General features: G+C 35.9%; 1 protein-coding gene across 1 annotated transcript in view; it reads right to left on the bottom strand.

Annotated features, from left to right (window-relative positions):
- The window catches only part of KCNG3 (potassium voltage-gated channel modifier subfamily G member 3), an 86,326-nt gene extending 77,859 nt beyond the window's left edge, over positions 1 to 8,467 (bottom strand). The window contains exon 1 of the mRNA XM_053709355.1: positions 7,836 to 8,467. Within this exon, the coding sequence (XP_053565330.1) occupies positions 7,836 to 8,467 (632 nt within the window). The remainder of the gene's footprint in view (positions 1 to 7,835) is intronic.
- Positions 8,468 to 18,264: the final 9,797 nt, after the last annotated feature.

Below are 18,264 nucleotides of genomic sequence, written 5' to 3'. Positions count from 1 at the left end.
TTTACACATATGCTTTTGTAATGGTATATACAGTATTTAATGCTGGATAATGTCACATTTCTAATAAAGAACAATTAAATACAGATGTATTGCATAATCGGCAAATGTTTAATGAAAAGACAATGCAACAATACTTTGTCTGAATTTAAATTTATCAGTAGAATTTTTTCTGAGAAATTTCAGAGTCAGTACTTTTATTTCCCTACCTACTGTATCATGTGACAGCCATACGTTAATTACAGACTTGTATGTGTGTGTATATATATATATATATATATATATATATATATATATATATATATATATATATCCCAAAATAAAATAAAAACTAATCTAGAATAAACTACCAATGGCCCTTAAAAGGGCCTTTTGTAGGGCATTACCATAAAGAAATCATCTCTGTTTATGAAATAAAAATACAAATACCCACTAACATTACAAACCCCCACCCCCCAAACCCACAAAATAAAAAAAATATCTAAAAAAATGTAAGCTACCCATTGCCCTGAAAAGGGCATTTGGATGGGCAATGCCTTTAAAAGGGCATTTAGCTCTTTTACTGCCCAAACCATAATCTAAAAATAAAACCCACCCAAAAACCCCTTAAAAAACCCTAACACTAACCCCCGACAATCCACTTACAATTTTTTGAAGTCCTGCTTGAAAGATATTCATCCAGGTGGCGAGAAGTCTTCATCAAGGTGGCCTCTTCAATCTTCATCCTGATGGTGAAGTCCTCATCCAAAAGGCGAGAAGTCTTCATCCAGGTGGCCTCTTCAATCTGGATCCCGGCGGCACGGAGCATCCTCTTCATACAGTTGCCGGCGTACACTGAATCTTTAATGCAAAGTACGCAATTCAAGATGGCGTCCCTTGCATTCCTATTGGCTGAAAATTTTTAATCAGCCAATAGGATTTAAGCAGCTTTCATTCTATTGGCTGAATCATCATCCAATAGAATTAGAGCTGCTTATATTTTGAGCAAATTTTTCAGCCAATAGGAATGCAAGAGACGCCATCTTGGATTGCGTACCTTGCATTGAAGATTCAGAGTACGGCGGCGACCGTATGAAGAGGATGCTCCACGCCGGATGTCTTCAGGATGGACCCGCTCCACGCCACTGGGATCAGGATAGAAGATGCCACCTTGAAGAGGTCATCTGGATTAAGACTTCTCGCCGTCTGGATGAGGACTTCTCCGCCAGGACGAAGATCGTTCAAGTGGGACTTCAAAAACTGTAAGTGGATTGTCTTGGGGTTAGTGTCACGTTTTTTTAAGGGTTTTTTGGGTGGGTTTTATTTTTATATTAGAGTTTGGGCCGTAAAAGAGCTAAATGCCCTTTTAAGGGCAATACCCATCCAAATGCCCTTTTCAGGGCAATGGGTAGCTTAGGTTTTTTAGATAGTTTTTTTTTATTTTGTGGGTTTGGGGGGTGGTGGTTTGTAATGTTAGTGGGTATTTGTATTTTTATTTCATAAACAGAGCTGATTTCTTTAGGGCAATGCCCTACAAAATGCCCTTTTAACCTCTTAAGGACATATGACAGAATTTTTCCGTCATAAAACAATTGAGCAAACTGAAAGCTGTGTCCTTAAAGGGTTAAGAGTAATTGGTAGTTTATTCTAGATTTGTTTTTTTTTTATTTTGGAGTGTTTTTTTTTTAAAGGGTATTAGAATAGGAATCATTTTTATTGTTTTGGATAATTTAGTTTGTTATTTTTTGTAATGCTAGGTTTTTTTATTTTTTGTAATGTTAGGTTTTAGTGTAAGGCAGCTTAGGTTTTATTTTTATTTCACAGGTAATTTGTATTTATTTTAACTAGGTAGTTAGTAAATAGTTAATAACTATTTACAAACTAGTCTACCTAGTTAAAATAAATGCAAACTTACCTATGAAATAAAAATAAAACCTAAGCTAGCTACAATATAACTATTAGTTACATTGTAGCTAGCTTAGGTGTTATTGCACAGGTAAGTAATTATTAGATAATAATTGTAACATTAATTTAGTTATATTTTAATTATGTTAAAGTTAAGGGGTGTTAGGTTTAGGGTTAGGGTTAAGTTTAGGGTTAGGGGTGTTAGGTTTAGGGGTTAATATAGTTTAATTTAGGTTGTTGCAATGTGGGGGCTGGTGGTTTAGGGGTTAATAGGTTTAGTTAGTATTGGCGATGTTTGTGAATGGTGGTTTAGGGGTTAATAGCTTTAGTTAGTGTCAGCTATGTGGGGGGGCGGTTTAGGTGTTATTAGGTTTAGTTTGTATCGGAAATGTGTGGGGGGGTGCGGTTTAGTGGTTAATAGGTTTAGTTTGTGTTGGCGATGTGGGGGGTGCGGTTTAGGAGTTAATAGGTTTAGTTTGCGTCGGCGAGGTGGGGGGTGCAGTTTAGGGGTTATAAGTTTAGTTCATGTTGGCGATGTTTCGGAATGGCGGTTTAGTGGTTAATAGGTTAAGTTAGTGTTGGCAATGTGGGGGGGGTGCGGTTTACAGGTTAATAGGTTTAGTTTGTGTCAGCAATGGTTCGGAACATCAGTTTAGGGTTAAATAGGTTTAGTTAGTGTTAGTGATGTGGGGGGGAATGATTTAGGGGTTAATAGCTTTATTTAGTGGCGGCGTGGGTGGCGGCGGTGGTTTAACATAATTTTGTTTCGGCAATTGCCGGAACATTAGCTAGAAATAACGATTTGGTCCGTAATAAAGAATCGGTCCGACATTAATAATAATTCGGTAACGGTTTCGAATGCATCCAAATTTCAAAATTCAGGACCACACAAATAAATTCTGAAACCGAATTACGGACACATAACAAATTTTTCCGAATGTCTCAAACCAAATTTTTTACGGCCTGAATCAAAATGAAACAAAGCAAACCAAATTTTTCGATCGCGCACAAGTCTTCTTCTTTCCTATTGCAAAGCACTAATTGTTATAGATAGTCATTTTAGATATACACACATCAATTGTTCCTTACAATTTTTATTTGTTATCATTGCAAAACAAATAAATAATGCAAAAAAGAAGTATGTGTATTTTACTTTCAGGATAACACTGATATGAAGTAGTGGGGCTTTTCATTAGGTATATTTAAATGGACATGGAACACATTTTTTCTTCTTTCATGATTCAGGTAAAGCATACAAAAATAATGGTTTCTATTTCACTCCTAGGGGTAGATTTATTAAACAGCAGATGCTGCTTTCTACGCCTATCGTTTCAGGTTTGCCTGAAATGTAAGTTTAGAAGCAGCAGTCGTAAGACATCTTTTAGGTGGCGGACTCAAATCATCCCGATCCGATACAATGAGCAGGGGACGGCATTGCGCAAGCATTTCACTAGAAATGCTTGTGCAATGTAAAATGCCGACAGTGTATGCTGTCGGCATTTAGTGAGGTCGAGCGGACATGATTCGCTAGAGCAATTCATGTCCGCTCGACATTTAATAAATCTATGCCCTAGTATCAAATTTGCTTCATTCTCATGGTATTATTATTTTTATTTATTTTTTAAATCATTTTTATTACATTTCTCAAGAAGACAACAAGATAAAGTAGCTATGACAAGTATTAAAAGTATCAGTAATAAAACTCGATATTGACAATATTCACTTGAATAACTTGGAGGAGTTGATTCAAATTACATTACTATGCAGAAAGTTAGAGAAAGGAGAAAAAAAGACCCCCCCCTACTCATATTTAAAGTGAGATCCTCCGAGCATACCTAGGTAGGTTGCTTGCAATTGCTGGAGCATGTATGCCAGCAGTTTGTGAAAACATAGATGTAATTTAGCGCTCTTACCAATGTATAACATTGTTAAAAGCATTATTGCAAAACTGCAGCCATATAGCCCATTTAGAGATGTGCACACAATAATCTACCTACCAGCTTTTCAAAAATGATAATAAGAGAAAAAAGTAAATTGACAATTGAAACCAATTGGAAAAAAATGTTGCACTCAATCTAAATCATGAAAGCTAAAATATTTAATGTCATGTCTTTATAATTTTACATTTTATTTTTGTATTTTCTTGATCTGCCACCCCAATTACATTAAACATCTATATATGGTAAATAATTATATTACCACCTGGTTGTAAACCATACAAATTTGACTTACTAGCAAATTTTGTTGATAACTTTCTACTACCTTTTCCTGATTTTCTTATCTCTCCCAATCCTACCTTAAAAATGCAGTACTATTGTGTGTTTCCCATAAAAAAAAACATTCAAAAATATTATTTATTTAATTGTATAAAGTATAATGTATTTTCACAACAATAATGTCGGAATGTGTGGTCATATAACCAGTTGCAAAAATTAAATTTTTTAAAATGTATTTTTAATTATGTTTGTTGGGTTAAATAAATTTGTCAGTTTGACTTTTTTTTGATGTATGTAATAATGAGAGAGCTTTTTCTTTAGTGATAAATTCTTTCAAAGGGGCCAAGTCTAAAAAATGTGCAGGTCTAGACGTGTTTTTACCCTCCAACACTGGCAGAGGCAGCCCTGATGTAATTCTATAAAGAAAACGGGCGGTCACAGAAATTATAAATGCTATCTACTACGTAAGAGTTTGCAATGGACGACAAAGTACACAGGGAGAACCTGGTGAATGTTTAAACTTTAAAGTTATGACTAATGCAAATTAAATGATGCTATGTTCAGTGCACTGTACCTTAATTCACTGTAATTTTCATATACATAGCTTTTCTTTTCAGAGTAATTAGTGTTTTGAGTATTTTGATAAATGTCGCCAGCTTTAAAGTTGCAGGAAAAAACAGTGATATCTCTAGGGCAAAAATGTTTACAGAATTATGCTGGTAATTAACAGACAATTTCATATATGCCCATGGAACACCCATGGAACACCCATATTCAGCCCATTTTATGAACAAACAACAATTAAGCTTTGAATTTTGTACTCATAAGTACTCATTTCGAAGTGTTTTTTGCACATTCTGCGTACTTAATTTATTATTTATGCTTTGCATATTTAATATGATTTATTCCTGTATAATTCACATACAAATCTTACGTTTTAACAATACAGTATTTTTGTGTGAATGGTTCAATTTTTCTTTATGTATGATCCTTTAATTTAGATTTTCATTGTGCACTTTTGTAATGTGTGCATCTCCTTCCCATATGAAAATGCAATATATGCCCCTTAGTGAGACACCCTGTTTTGTGGCTTTATATAATTCCACCAGGGAAATAGCAGGACTCATGAGCATTCTTATAGAAGTGTGTGTGCGTGTTTGTATGTGTGTGCGTGCATGTGTGTGTTTGTGTGTATCGGTATGTGTGCGTGTTTGTATGTGTGTGTGTGTGTGTGTGTGTGTGCGTTTGTATAATTCCACCAGGGAAATAGCAGGACTCATTCTTATAGAAGTGTGTGCGTGTTTGTATGTGTGTGCGTGCGTGTGTGTTTGTGTGTATCTGTGTGTGTGCGTGTGCATTTTTGTATGTGTGTGTGAATGTGCGTGTTTGTATAATTCCACCAGGGAAATAGCAGGACTCGTGAGCATTCTTATAGAAGTGTGTGTGCGTGTTTGTATGTGTGTGTGTGCGTGCGTGTGTGTTTTTGTTTGTATCTGTGTGTGAGCATTTTTGTATGTGTGTGTCTGCGTGTGTGTGTGCCTGCGTGTTTTGTGTGTGTTTGTGTGTATATGTGTGTGTTTGTGTGTATATGTGTGTGTTTGTATGCGTGTGTCTGCATGTTTCTGTGTGCATGTGTGTTTGTGTGTGGCTGCATGTGTGTTTGTGTGTGTGTGCTTTTGTGTGTGTATGTGTGTGTGTGTGCATGTTTGTGTGTATGCATGTTTGTGTGTATATGTGTGTATGTGTGTGCTTGTGTGTGTGTATGTGTGTTTGTGTGTGTGTTGTCATCATTCACAAATCAGCCCAATTCTGTGTTTTTTTAATACTTTACCCATTTAATTCAATTGTGTGTGTGTCTGCGGGTTTGTGTGTGTGTCTGTGTTTGTGTGTGTGTCTGTGTTTGTGTGTGTGTCTGTGTGTTTGTGTGTGCATGTCTCTGCGTGTGTGTGTGTGTGTGTTGCTGCGTATTTGTGTGTGGGTGTGTTTGTGTGTATCTGCATGTTTAAATGTGTGCATGTGTGTTGGTGTGTGGGTGCGTGTGTATGCGTGTTTGTGTGTTTGTGAGTATATGTGTGTTTGTGTGTGTGCATGTTTTTGTTTGTTTGTGTGTATGCATGTTTGTTTGTGTGTATATGTGTGTGTATGTGGGTGTTTGTGTGTATGCATTTTCGTTTGTGTGTATATGTGTGTGCATGTTTGTGTATGTTTGTTTGTGTGTATGCATGTGCGTGTGTGTGTATGTGTGTGTATGTGTGTGTTTGTGTGTGTGCATGTTTGTGTGTGTTTGTTTGTGTGTATGCATGTTTGTTTGTGTGTATGTGTGCCTGCGTGTTTGTGTGTGTGCCTGTTTGTTTCTGTGTATATGTGTGTGCATGTGTGTGCATGTTTGTGTGTATGCATGTTTGTTTTTTGTGTATTTGTGTGTATGTGTGTGCTTGTGTGTGTGTTTATTTGTGTTTGTGTGTCTGTATGTGTGTTTGTGTGTGTGTGCATGTTTGTGTGTGTTTGTGTGTGCGTATATCTGCGTGTGTGTGTGTTGCTGCGTGTTTGTGTGTGGGTGTGTTTGTGTGTATATGTGTGTGTGCGTGTGTGTTTGTATGTGTCTGCATGTTTGAATGTGTGTTTGTGTGTGGGTGCGTGTGTCTGCTTGTTTGTGTGTGTGTGTGCCTGTGTGTTTGTGAGTATATGTGTGTGTATGTGTGTTTTAGTGTGTGCATGTTTGTGTGTGTTTATGCATGTTTGTGTGTATATGTGTGTGTATGTGTGTGTTTGCTTGTGTGTGTGTGTGTGTGCATGTTTGTGTGTGTTTATGCATGTTTGTGTGTATGTGTGTGTTTGTTTGTGTGTGTGTGTGTGTGTGTGTGTGTATGTGTGTTTTTGTGTGTGCATGTTTGTGTGTGTTTATGCATGTTTGTGTGTATATGTGTGTGTTTGTTTGTTTGTGTGTGTGTGTGTGTGTGTGCGTGTGTCTGTGCGTTGGCATCATTCACAAATCAGCCCAATTCCCTGTATGTTTTTTTCATACTTTACCCATTGAATTCAATTGAAGCTAAATAGAGAATACACAGTGCCCTAATAAAACAGACTTTGCCGTTTAAAACAATGCATTGCAAGAAAGTATTATAACAATACAGATGCTTTTCTATTAAAATATTTGCATCAGTGATAAGACCGATTATTATGTAGTCATGCAACTTTGCAAAAGCTAAATTATTTTATCTTGACAATATATAATACAAGTTTATATAAAATAAAATAATGCTTCAATCACTAATACCTGTATGGGTCACTTTACATTTGCTTGCACTTCTGTTTAGATAATATCTCTTGGTTTACAAAAATGTAATATTCCAGGTTTAAGTTATTTGCTTTGCTCAGATAACTGCATTTACATTTCCAACAAATGTATTCCTGCAGCTGTGCAGGGCTAGTATGCAATACAACACTCATAGCTGATGTTACTTGCAATAATTGTGAAGTTTTGTATTTTGGAAAAAAACAAAACAAAAAAATCATAAGATAATAATTAAATCCATGGCTACCATAGAGGTCTAATTGGGAAATCAAATAACCATTTGGTTGCAACCCAGATATTTACTAACCCCTTGACTGCCAAAGAGGGCAGCAACGCATCACAGCCATCTCTCGAAATGAATGGGTTAAACTGCATTGATGGCAAATAATTATACGGGATATAGACAGACGGACACTTATAGAAGTGATAATGCTTGTTCGTACCCCGAGGGTTCCCATAGGCTTGCAGTATACCTGTGCTCCTCCACGCTCCTGTTCTCTGCTGTCTTCCAGTCTGGCAATGTGCTGGCACACAGGACTACCATGGACACAATCACAAAAAGAATGGACACCACTGCTAGAATCTGAGCTGCCAAAGAAGAAGTTGGTTCCTCAAAAGTCAATCTCATACGCTCCAGCCACTTTTTGCTTTCTGTGACCTGCTGATCACTGGTGTTGGTGCTCTCATCTGGTTTGCTCTCATCAGACAAATATGTGTAAGTATCTGACATACGGTCATCAAGTCTCCTCTGACAGCAGTATTCCAGGTGTGTGCACTCCAGACCCCAATAGATCATCTCATTATAAAATGAGAGCTCACACATCTGGGGAACAAACCTGAGTTTGCCATACTTCACATACATCATAATAAAACCAAAAGCTTCTGAGTGTCTGTCAAAGAAATATTCATTTCTTTCCTGATCATAGTCATCACATACCTCTAAAACATCCTTTTCTGATGAGCAATCGTGTAATCTGCTCACTCTCCTCAAAGGAAAATCCTTAATAACATCTTGTGGGAAATAATACCTGGCACCCCCAACATTAAGGATCAAGGAATCTCTAGCAAAGTTCATCTCTGATTTCGACCTGAAGCTGCTGTCCTTTCAGCACCACCCACTAAGGGCAAATAAGTGCCCCAAAATTTCACCTTAAAGTTTTGGTTCCTTTTCCATCTCCGGATTCCTGTAGTCCTCTCTCTCCAGGTGGGTCCACATAAAGAAAAACTCTGTCAAACATGTTTGATTTTAAAGACAAATATAAATCCCAGTAGGAGAAATGATAAATTATACTCAGCACTCGACAAGTAAAAGCAACAGCCTGGGTAGTATCTGATTCCACATCCCCAGTAGATCATGAAGCCCTATAGCTCATGAAGCTGCATTTAACTCCAAGCCCCTCCCCTACCTTGTCACAGCTTTCTCTCTTACATTCAGTTAAGGTGGATTAATAAAGTTGTCACTGATTTAATGGACAAACTACAATAAATAAACAATACAAATAAATTAAATTAACATCAGCAAACTAAATATCAGTGCAGAAGAATATTTTAAGTATATATAATTAGATTGCCCAGGGTTAAAACAGATTGCTGTTCTAGTGATAAGTGAAAGTAGCTTCATAATAATTTTTTTATATATATGGAAACCAATGTGTCTGGAGCACAGCATGTGATGTAAGTGCTTTTGTCTAATTGTGTGTAGTGCTTGATCTCATGTAAGAAAATTGTTGAAATGTTGGTGGTGTTTCACTTATTGTGCAAGTTAAAAAAAGCAGCAAAATTAAATCATTTTGCCAAGATATTTGGACATTTTACTATGAGATTTGGCTTAATAGTTAAAAATAGTAAAAGCACTGCAATGCACTATGATACTTTGAAACAAAACATTAATATAAGAGCAGAAAATATGTATACAACATTTTGGTCAAAGAGCACTATACATATGTATGCTGAATTACCAAAATAAGGACTTTACAATGAATAAAACGCTTTTCTGATTCAAGGATCAAGCATAAGATACTTATCCACAGCTTGTCAACCTGTATAAAACTCACAGGAAAAAAATACCAGTAGAGTTACTTATATAAAAAATGGCTACAATGTAATATCACAGTGATTTAACAAAGTTAATCAGCTTTTACTGTTTCAAGGTATGTGGAAAACAAAAAAGAGCTATTTAAGAGGGTAATAAAAAAAACAACTCTGGTTTCCTGTAGATTTTGTAAAAATATGATGAATTATAACATGTGCTCTGTTATAATACTCATATAATAGAGAATAGGTAGAGCAAGGGGGCAGGTGCTTATCTGATGGAATTTAGTTAAAATTGTTATTTGCAGCCTACAAATATTTATATTCAGTTTCATATGTTGCTCTAGAGAACATATATCAGCACTGATAAATACATTTATTTTCCATGTGTAGTAAAAATGTTATCCTTGTAAAAGCAGCAGTGTATCAAATGTACACTGGTGTATTACACAAACGGAACATAAACTTATTTGTGAGCCTATTTATTTGTTACAAATAATGCAAAAGAAAATCAATTATATATTTTTTAACATTTAATTATGTCTGTGTATCTGTTCATACAGTTATTTAATAGATACCATGGGGTTAAAAACTGCAGCCTTGTTGTTAAAGGGTTAATATTGGCACAACAACCAGCTTGAGAGCCTTAGTAAAAAAACTGAGAATGAGATACATAAGAGAGTAAGAAAATATGGAAATTCAGTAGGGGAAAAAGAAAGTTGTCTGTAGAGGCAAAACATCTTCAGAAAAATCTGTCATCCCTAACTGTTCATAGTGTCTGTTATAAGTAAATAGTAGGTATATAGGGCATGGGAAATTTGTACTTGTTTCAGGGCCAATGAAAAGTATACATTAGCAGTATATAAATTGCCTGTTTTCTTTTTACCTAAAACATGTAATAAAAAACAGCATAAAGCATAAATATACTTAAAGGGAGAGTCTAATCAAAATTAAACTTTCATGATTCAGATAGGGCATGCAATTTTAAAAAAACTTTCCAATTTATTTTTATCATCACATTTGCTTTGTTCTTTTGGTTTTCTTAGTTAAAAGCTAAACCTAGGTAAGGACATATGTTAATTTCTACATCCTTGATGGCCGCCTCTTATCTGAATGCATTTGACCGGTTTTTAACAGCTAGAGGGCGTTAGTTCTTATTTGCCATATAGATAACATTGTGCTCACTTTTGTGGAGTCAGCACTGATTGGCTACAATGCAAGTCTGTCAAAAGAACTGAAATAAGGGGGCAGTCTGCAGAGGCTTAGATACAAGGTAATCACAGAGATAAAAAAGTATATTAATAAAACTGTGTTGGTTGTGCAAAACTGGGGAATGGGAAATAAAGGAATTAGCTATCTTTTTAAACAATAACTATCCTGGAAGAGACTGTCTCTTTAACTACATTTGTATATTAAACCTTAAATTTCATGAAAATTATATATAGATATATATTAAAGTGAGTAATGCCTGTTCCTTCAATCTCTTGGAGGGCATTAGGACGATACATGCATCAAGTGCAGTGCAGCCATTTGGTGCCTAGGGTTCTTATACAACTCTCACAAGTCTATTATGCAACCACCTCAGGTGTTTTATGGCTTAAATTAAAATTTCACAAGAATAAAAGTTATTACAATCTATTAATAAGCAATTAAAGGGGCAGTGTACTGTTATTTTTCTCTCTTCTTTAATGTGTTCCCAATGATTTATTTTACCTGCTGGAGTGTATTACATGTTTTACAAAAAGCTCCTTTATCATTATTTTGTCATTTCATTTACCTATTGCAACTCCACCTATGCTGAAACTTTAGTAACTTAAGTACTGGTTATAGAAAAACTGGAAGTTTTAGATTCAATTCTGCTCCCAGTGTGTGTTTGTGTGTGTGGGAAAGGTGTGGGGGGGATCGAGATATACTAAAATATTAATTTCCATCGTTTTGTCTATGTATTGCTGTCAAGAGTTAGAAATATGAGAAGGAGGAGTCTGTGTAAATAATTAGACGGATAAACTAATTAGGTACACTCTGTCTACAAGCTCAGACAATTCATTTGGGTTTTAGTAACAATTAGCAGAAACAGCTAATTAATATACAAAAATATATATAAAGGAACAATTTCTTATACATTTTAAACTCTGCAGCTGGTATAACGAGTCGTTAGAAACAAAAAAAGAGGAACCATTTTTACAGCTCACTGTCCCTTTAAGCAAATATGCAATGATATATGTCTGTAAATATGCAGCACTGTAGTAAAACGTGTATGTATTAATAGACAATCTACAATATAAAACCACACTAAATAAATGAAGGCTGAATGCAATGAGCTACATTGATTATATAATGAAAAATAAACAGTAAATAAAGATCAGCTATAAAATTATAATAATAATATTAATGAAAAAAATAAGATACCCAGCATCAGGTATGAAATCAGCATATAAGCAAATATAATCACTATAAATTGGGGAAACTAAATTATCTTGGAACTGATGCTCTCTGTAGACAAAAACAAATTGGGATTGCACTTTACTGCATTCTGCTTACAGTCTAAAACCAATCTTGTGCTTACACTTATCTTAATAGTGAGGTCTTAATTAAAGGGCTATGAAACACAAACATTTATTTTGTTGTTCAGACAGAGCAGACAATTTAAAAAAAAGTTTCCAATTTACTTCTATTATCAAATTTGCTTTGTTCCCATGATATTCTTTGTTGAAGAGATAGCTAGGTAGACATTTGGAGCACTAAATGGCAGGCTGCTGTCCTCTAGAGCCCTGCTAATACATAGCAATCTTGCAAAACTGCTGCCATATAATGCTTCAAATAAAGATATCAAGAAAACAAAGAAAAATTAAAAATAGAAGTAAATTAGAAAGTTGTTTAAAATCACATGTTCTATCTGAATCATGAAATAAAAATTGTGGGTTTCATTTCCCTTTAAAATCTACCAGTGATATTATATAAAACAAGTGCTTCATATATTGAGCAAAATTATTGAAATTTGTAATAACCACTTGAGTGATCTTACTCTCTGCTTCCATAGAGGACTAAATGCATGTGCACACCCCTGATATCCTATGAGCCCATCTTTATTTACACTTCAATAAAGGATACAAAATGACAAAGCAAATTTATTAACAAAAGTAAATTGAAAAGTTGTTGAAAATTGTGCACTCTGTGTCAATCATGAAAGAACCAAAATGTGTTTCATGTCCCTTTAACAGCATTTCCTGTGATTCTGTACATCTGTAACACTATTCACTGCTTTCTGGTGTTTTTCCTCTCTACACTAACTCTGTGCAACACGCTCACTTCTATCCACAACCTCTTCATATCCCACTCTCAAACCTTCTGGCTCTCTCCCTCAGACACAGCTTCCCCTGCTGCACTGTCACATGGGGTCTCCACTTCAGCCACACCCCAAGACCTGGAAACAGCCTTGAGGGGGTGTTGGTATTTTACTTTCCTCTCGTTGCACCTTTCAACAAATACAAACCATTTCTTCCCTCATATTTTCTTCCTTAGAAACCCACATGATTTGCTTATTCTCTCCTCTCTCTCTCTCTCTCTCTCTCTCTCTCTCTCTCTCTATCTGTTGGTGTTATATATCGCCACCCTTGCTCCTCAACTCAATTTCTTGATCACTTTGCATCCTGGGTACATTATTTCCTCTCCTCAGATATCCCTGCCCTCATTCCTGAGAATTTCAACCTCCATGTAGACAATCTTGCTGCCCCTGCTGCAAAAAAATACTTCACCTTACTTCCTCTTACAGTCTGTCTCTATGGTCCAACACTCATACTCACAAAGATGAACGCTCCCTTGATCTGATTTTCAGCTATTGATGCACTTTCAAACTTCACAAATTCCTCCTTTCTAACCATCATCTCCTCACTTGTAATATCACAGCCCTTCCTACTGCCCTCCTTCCTTCTAAAAATCATACCAAACTCCACAGGAGCATTGTCACTTGTTTGGCAACATCGTTAAAACGCTCTCAAACCTCTGCTTTCTTCCATCTCCTCCTTTTCCTGCCCTGACCAATCTATCTGTCACAATAATTCCACTCTTAAAGCTGTCCTTGATAATTTGGCACCTCCTATATTATCTCAAAAGTCACAGACTCGTCATCAGCCCTGGCATACTCCTCGCCCTTTCTATGTAGATGTTCTTGCACTGCTGAGCGACATTTGAGAAAATCCCGTTGTTCAGCTGACTTTCTTCATTACAAGTTCATCTTAAACTCCTACTATTCTGCCCTTAACCTCTCCAAACAGGATTACTTATATCTCTACTCTTCATTCAAACCCAAAACATCTGTTCTCCCCTTTTAACACCCTTCTCCGCTCACCCACACCTCCCATTTCCACTTCTCTCTTAGCTCAAGATTTTGCCAACCATTTCACTAACAAAATAGATTACATCAGAAATGAAATAATTTCTCAACAGACTATCAGTCTCCAACCCCCTCAACCGATCACTGATGTCCAAAATCCAGAAAGCCACAGATTCAGCTTTTTTGCTCCTGCTACTGAGGAAGAAGTTTCTGCCCTTAAATCCTCTTCTCACCTCACTACCTCTCCCTTTTAAGAATTTTTCTGTGTAAAAGAATCACAAAAAACAAAGGCGCCTCCTAGTGTGATAAAGTTATGGAAAAACGAAATACTGTGAATGCCAAATTTATACTCACAGCTATAGCAGCACTCAGTTGTGCTAATAGAAGCAGACTGGGAACTCTCAGTGTCCCAGCTCACTGTTAGCAACGGATTAGAAGGTCTCTCCAATGTCCACAGGTGGACTGAATAAGCTCAGACTCTCAATATATGATAAAAAACAAAATTTAATGGTATATTAAAATGTCAAACAAATGACAATGATATAAAAGAACAATAAGCAACGCGTTTCTCAGAATGCTGTCAAACTGCTTATATGCTGTCAGACTGATGTCTGTTTCATCAGGCTTCTGTTCCTAAAATGAGAGTACTGGCTTATATGTATCTAATGTCCAATCTCCATCCTCAAAATGGAAACACACCTATTTCCCTTCCTCTCCCTTTTATCCCATACCCTCACAGCTACTGCCCTCCCTTACTGCTATCCTCACACATATTTTTTATCTCTCCCTCAACCCTGGTATATTTCCCTCATCCCTTAAACATGCACTAATCACACCTATCCTCAAAAAAAGCTTCTCTTGATCCATCATCCCCCATCCAACTACTCCCTTTTCCCTACTCCCCCATCCCTCAAAACTTATGGAAAGCCTCATATATACACATTTATCATATTTCCTCACATTAAACTCCCTCCTTGATTCATTGCAATCCGGATTTCGCCCCCAACACACCACTGAAACTGCAATCATTAAGGTTACTAATGACCTAATTACAGCAAAATAAAAAGGCCACTTTTCTCTGGTATTCCTTCTTTACCTGTCTGCAGCCTTTTACACTGTTGACCACACTCTCTTGCTCCAAACCCTCCAATCCTTCAGCATCTGTGACACAGCCCTCTTGTGGCTCTCCTCTTACCAGTCTAACTGGATCTTTAATGTAACATTCTCTGGCACATCCTCTGACCCTTTACCACTTTCTGTTCTTGATCCCCTTCTCTTCTCAATGTATACATCATCCTTAGCCTGCTTACTACAGACCCATGGGTTTCAATACCATTTGTATGCTGATGATACCCAAATCTACCCAGCTGCACCAGACCTATCCCCTTCCTTACTAACTTGTGTCACTGTCTTTTCAATATTTCATCCTGGATGTCCTCTCACTACCTTAAGAAACTGCTACAACTGCTGCTTCTTTACTATCTAAAATTACTTTTACCATTTCTTTACATAAAGGGATATGAAACCCAATATAATTACTTTGTGGTTCAGAAGCTTTTAAAAAAGTTTCTAATTTACTTCTATAATAAAATTTGCTCCATTACCCATGGTATTCTTTGTTGAAGAGATACCTGGAGCACTACATTTAGTGTTTTTGTTAATGTATAACATTCTTGCAAAACTGCTGCCTTATAGAACTCCAGACACCTGCATTCTTCTGGGCTTACATCTCTGTTTTTCAACATAAAACACTAAGATAATGAAGATAATTTGATAAAAGAAAGAAATAAGAAAGAAAGAAAATTGCCCACTCTATCTGAATCATGAAAGAAAATGTTGGGTTTTATGTCCCTATAAAGCCAAAACATTAGCATAAGTAGCTTTTATTACATCGGGATTCACCTGTATACAGTGCATCCTCTTCCACAAACGATACAAAACAATGATACAAAACAAATTTGAAAACAAGAACATTGCATGCTCTTTTCAATTCATAAGCGTTTAATTTTGAATTTACTTACAGTATTTAAACAATATATATAAGTTAAATAGGCAATAAGGAATTGCTTCATGCCCATCCTTAACCCTAATGCCTTATTATAGTTATGGAGTTCAGAAATATTAAATAGCAATCTAAAAATATATAGATATCTACCTCCTACTTTATTTAAAGGGACAGTCTAGCCAAAATTAAACTTTCATTATTCAAATAGGGAATGGAATTTTAAACAACTTTCCATTTCACTTTTATCATCAAATTAGCATTGTTCACTTGGTATTCTTAGTTGAAAGAAAAACCTAGGTAGGCTCATATGCTAATTTTTAAGTAATTGAAGGCCTCCTCTTATATCAATGCATTTAACAGTTTTTCACAGCTAGAGGACGTTAATTCATGTATGCCATACAGATAACACTGTTCTCATGCCCGTGGAGTTACATATGAGAGGGCACTGATTGGCTAAAATGCAAGTCTTTCAAAAGAACTGAAATAAGGGTGCATTCTGCAGAGGATTAGATACAAGGTCATCACAGAGTAAAAAGTTTATTAATATAACTGTGTTGGTTATGCAAACTTGGGAATGGGTAATAAAGGGATTATCTATCTTTTTAACACAAAACTATGCCACCTGGTGGTCAGTTCTAGGTAATGCACCCTGCCATATTTTGGTTAAACGTAATATTAGTTCATTACTTAGTCACAAGCGGGTGGGTCACAAATGGGTGGTCACTCCCAACCAATCAGAGGTGTTACATCCCTTAACAAACAAAGTTTCGGAGGCTAGAGAGAAAGGGAGAAGATCCTAGACAGAAACAAAAGAAAGACACACACATCCTTCAGGGAGTCTCTTCCTGGTAAGACATTTGATATACCGTTTTAAAAGCACCTAACTGGATGAAAGACGCTATAAGTCAGACTCTTCTTACACAAAGACTACTTCTTAAGACACCAAAGAGACATCCCAGGGACCCAGAGATCACACAGCCATACACAGAGATCTGAGAGAGCTCCACAGAGAGAACTAGAGGGCTGACTGCAGACTTTATCCCATACTACAATTTTAATGTTGGGTGAAGTATAATTGTAAGCATCAAGGTGGTAATCTCTTTTAGCAGTTTGGTTTCTTATCTATAGTGATATACATTGTACTAATAAATAGGGTATAATAGTGATTTTATGATTAATATATCATATAAATGGTAAATTAGTATATGTGAATTGAGCTGATTTTTAAACCCTTAGAGTGGCTAAAGGTGTGATTTTATTTAAACATAATAGAGTAAAGTATAATGTACTTGTGGCTATCCTGAGAGTAATTAAGTTATCTGTGTACTGAATCAGTATAATATTTAGAGTAAACTTGTCTATGTGTTGAGACTGAAGGGGATTACTGATAAATGTTATTGATTTGTTAGCATTGTTATAAAGCGTTTTAATTGCTGTATTTGATTCATAGTTACTTGGTAAGGAATTTGGTTGTCAAAATAATTATATTGTTATTATGAGTATAACAGATAGTTGGATTAAATTAAATAAAATTTGCATGATTTATGGTTTGCCTGTATTATAGGATTTACCATCACTAAAATTAATAAGTAGTTTCAGTCATTATTGTGCTGCAAGTAGTTCGCTAAACTCAGCATCTCCGGACGCCCATGGCACATCACTCTTTACCAGTGAGGTGACATTTCCACCTCTAAACCAATAGCCATGCTAGGAAGTCATTTGACATGAACGGCTATTGGTTTAGAGGTGGAAACATCACCTCATTGAAGAAGAGCGTTGTGTTGTGGGCGGCCCGGAGAAGCTGAGTTAGCAATCTACTTGTGACACAGAAAGGGTGAGTTGAACACCGCTTTTTTAGTAAGTGATGACTGAAACTACTGTTTATTTTTAGTGATGGTAAATCCTAGCATTTTTTATACATTTGGATTTACCATCACTTTAAATTTTATTATAATTGAGTCCTTTTGTTGGCACAATTGCTTCTCTCCGCTCATAGCACCACCTATATATAATAATTTAGGAATTTGTTTTAAAGGGTTGGATTTCAATGTGTATTAATTAATCATATTTTATTATTAATTATTGTATCAATAAACCAGGTAAAATTAACAAAGGGCATGCAGGCTGTAAAAGTAAAAGTAAAGATAAGAGAAAGCCCATCATGCAGGTTGGGTTACAGCAAACAGTAAGAAAACTCAAGCTTGTAGAGACACATATTAGGTTACCTTATTGAATTGAGTTTATCTGTAGCTTATTTTGGGTCATTAGCAATTTCAATTCAAAGGGTCTACTACAGGGACATGTATATTGGAACAGTAGCCAAACTTTGATATTTAACCAAAAAGCTGAAAGAAATTAGTACAGAAGAAATATATATGAACACATAACAAATGAAGAAGGGAGATCTAGTTTGTCTAAGGCAAGTTAAAAAAAAAATAATGCATTTTAGGGGAAAAAATTACAGACTACAATTTTTTAGACATTGAGATTGTTCCTCTCTCAA

The sequence above is a fragment of the Bombina bombina genome, chromosome 4 (genome assembly GCF_027579735.1).
Source record: "Bombina bombina isolate aBomBom1 chromosome 4, aBomBom1.pri, whole genome shotgun sequence".
NCBI lineage: Eukaryota > Metazoa > Chordata > Amphibia > Anura > Bombinatoridae > Bombina > Bombina bombina.
The sequence above is the reverse complement of the archived record's forward strand: the minus strand, read 5'-3'. Positions and strand labels throughout refer to the sequence as shown.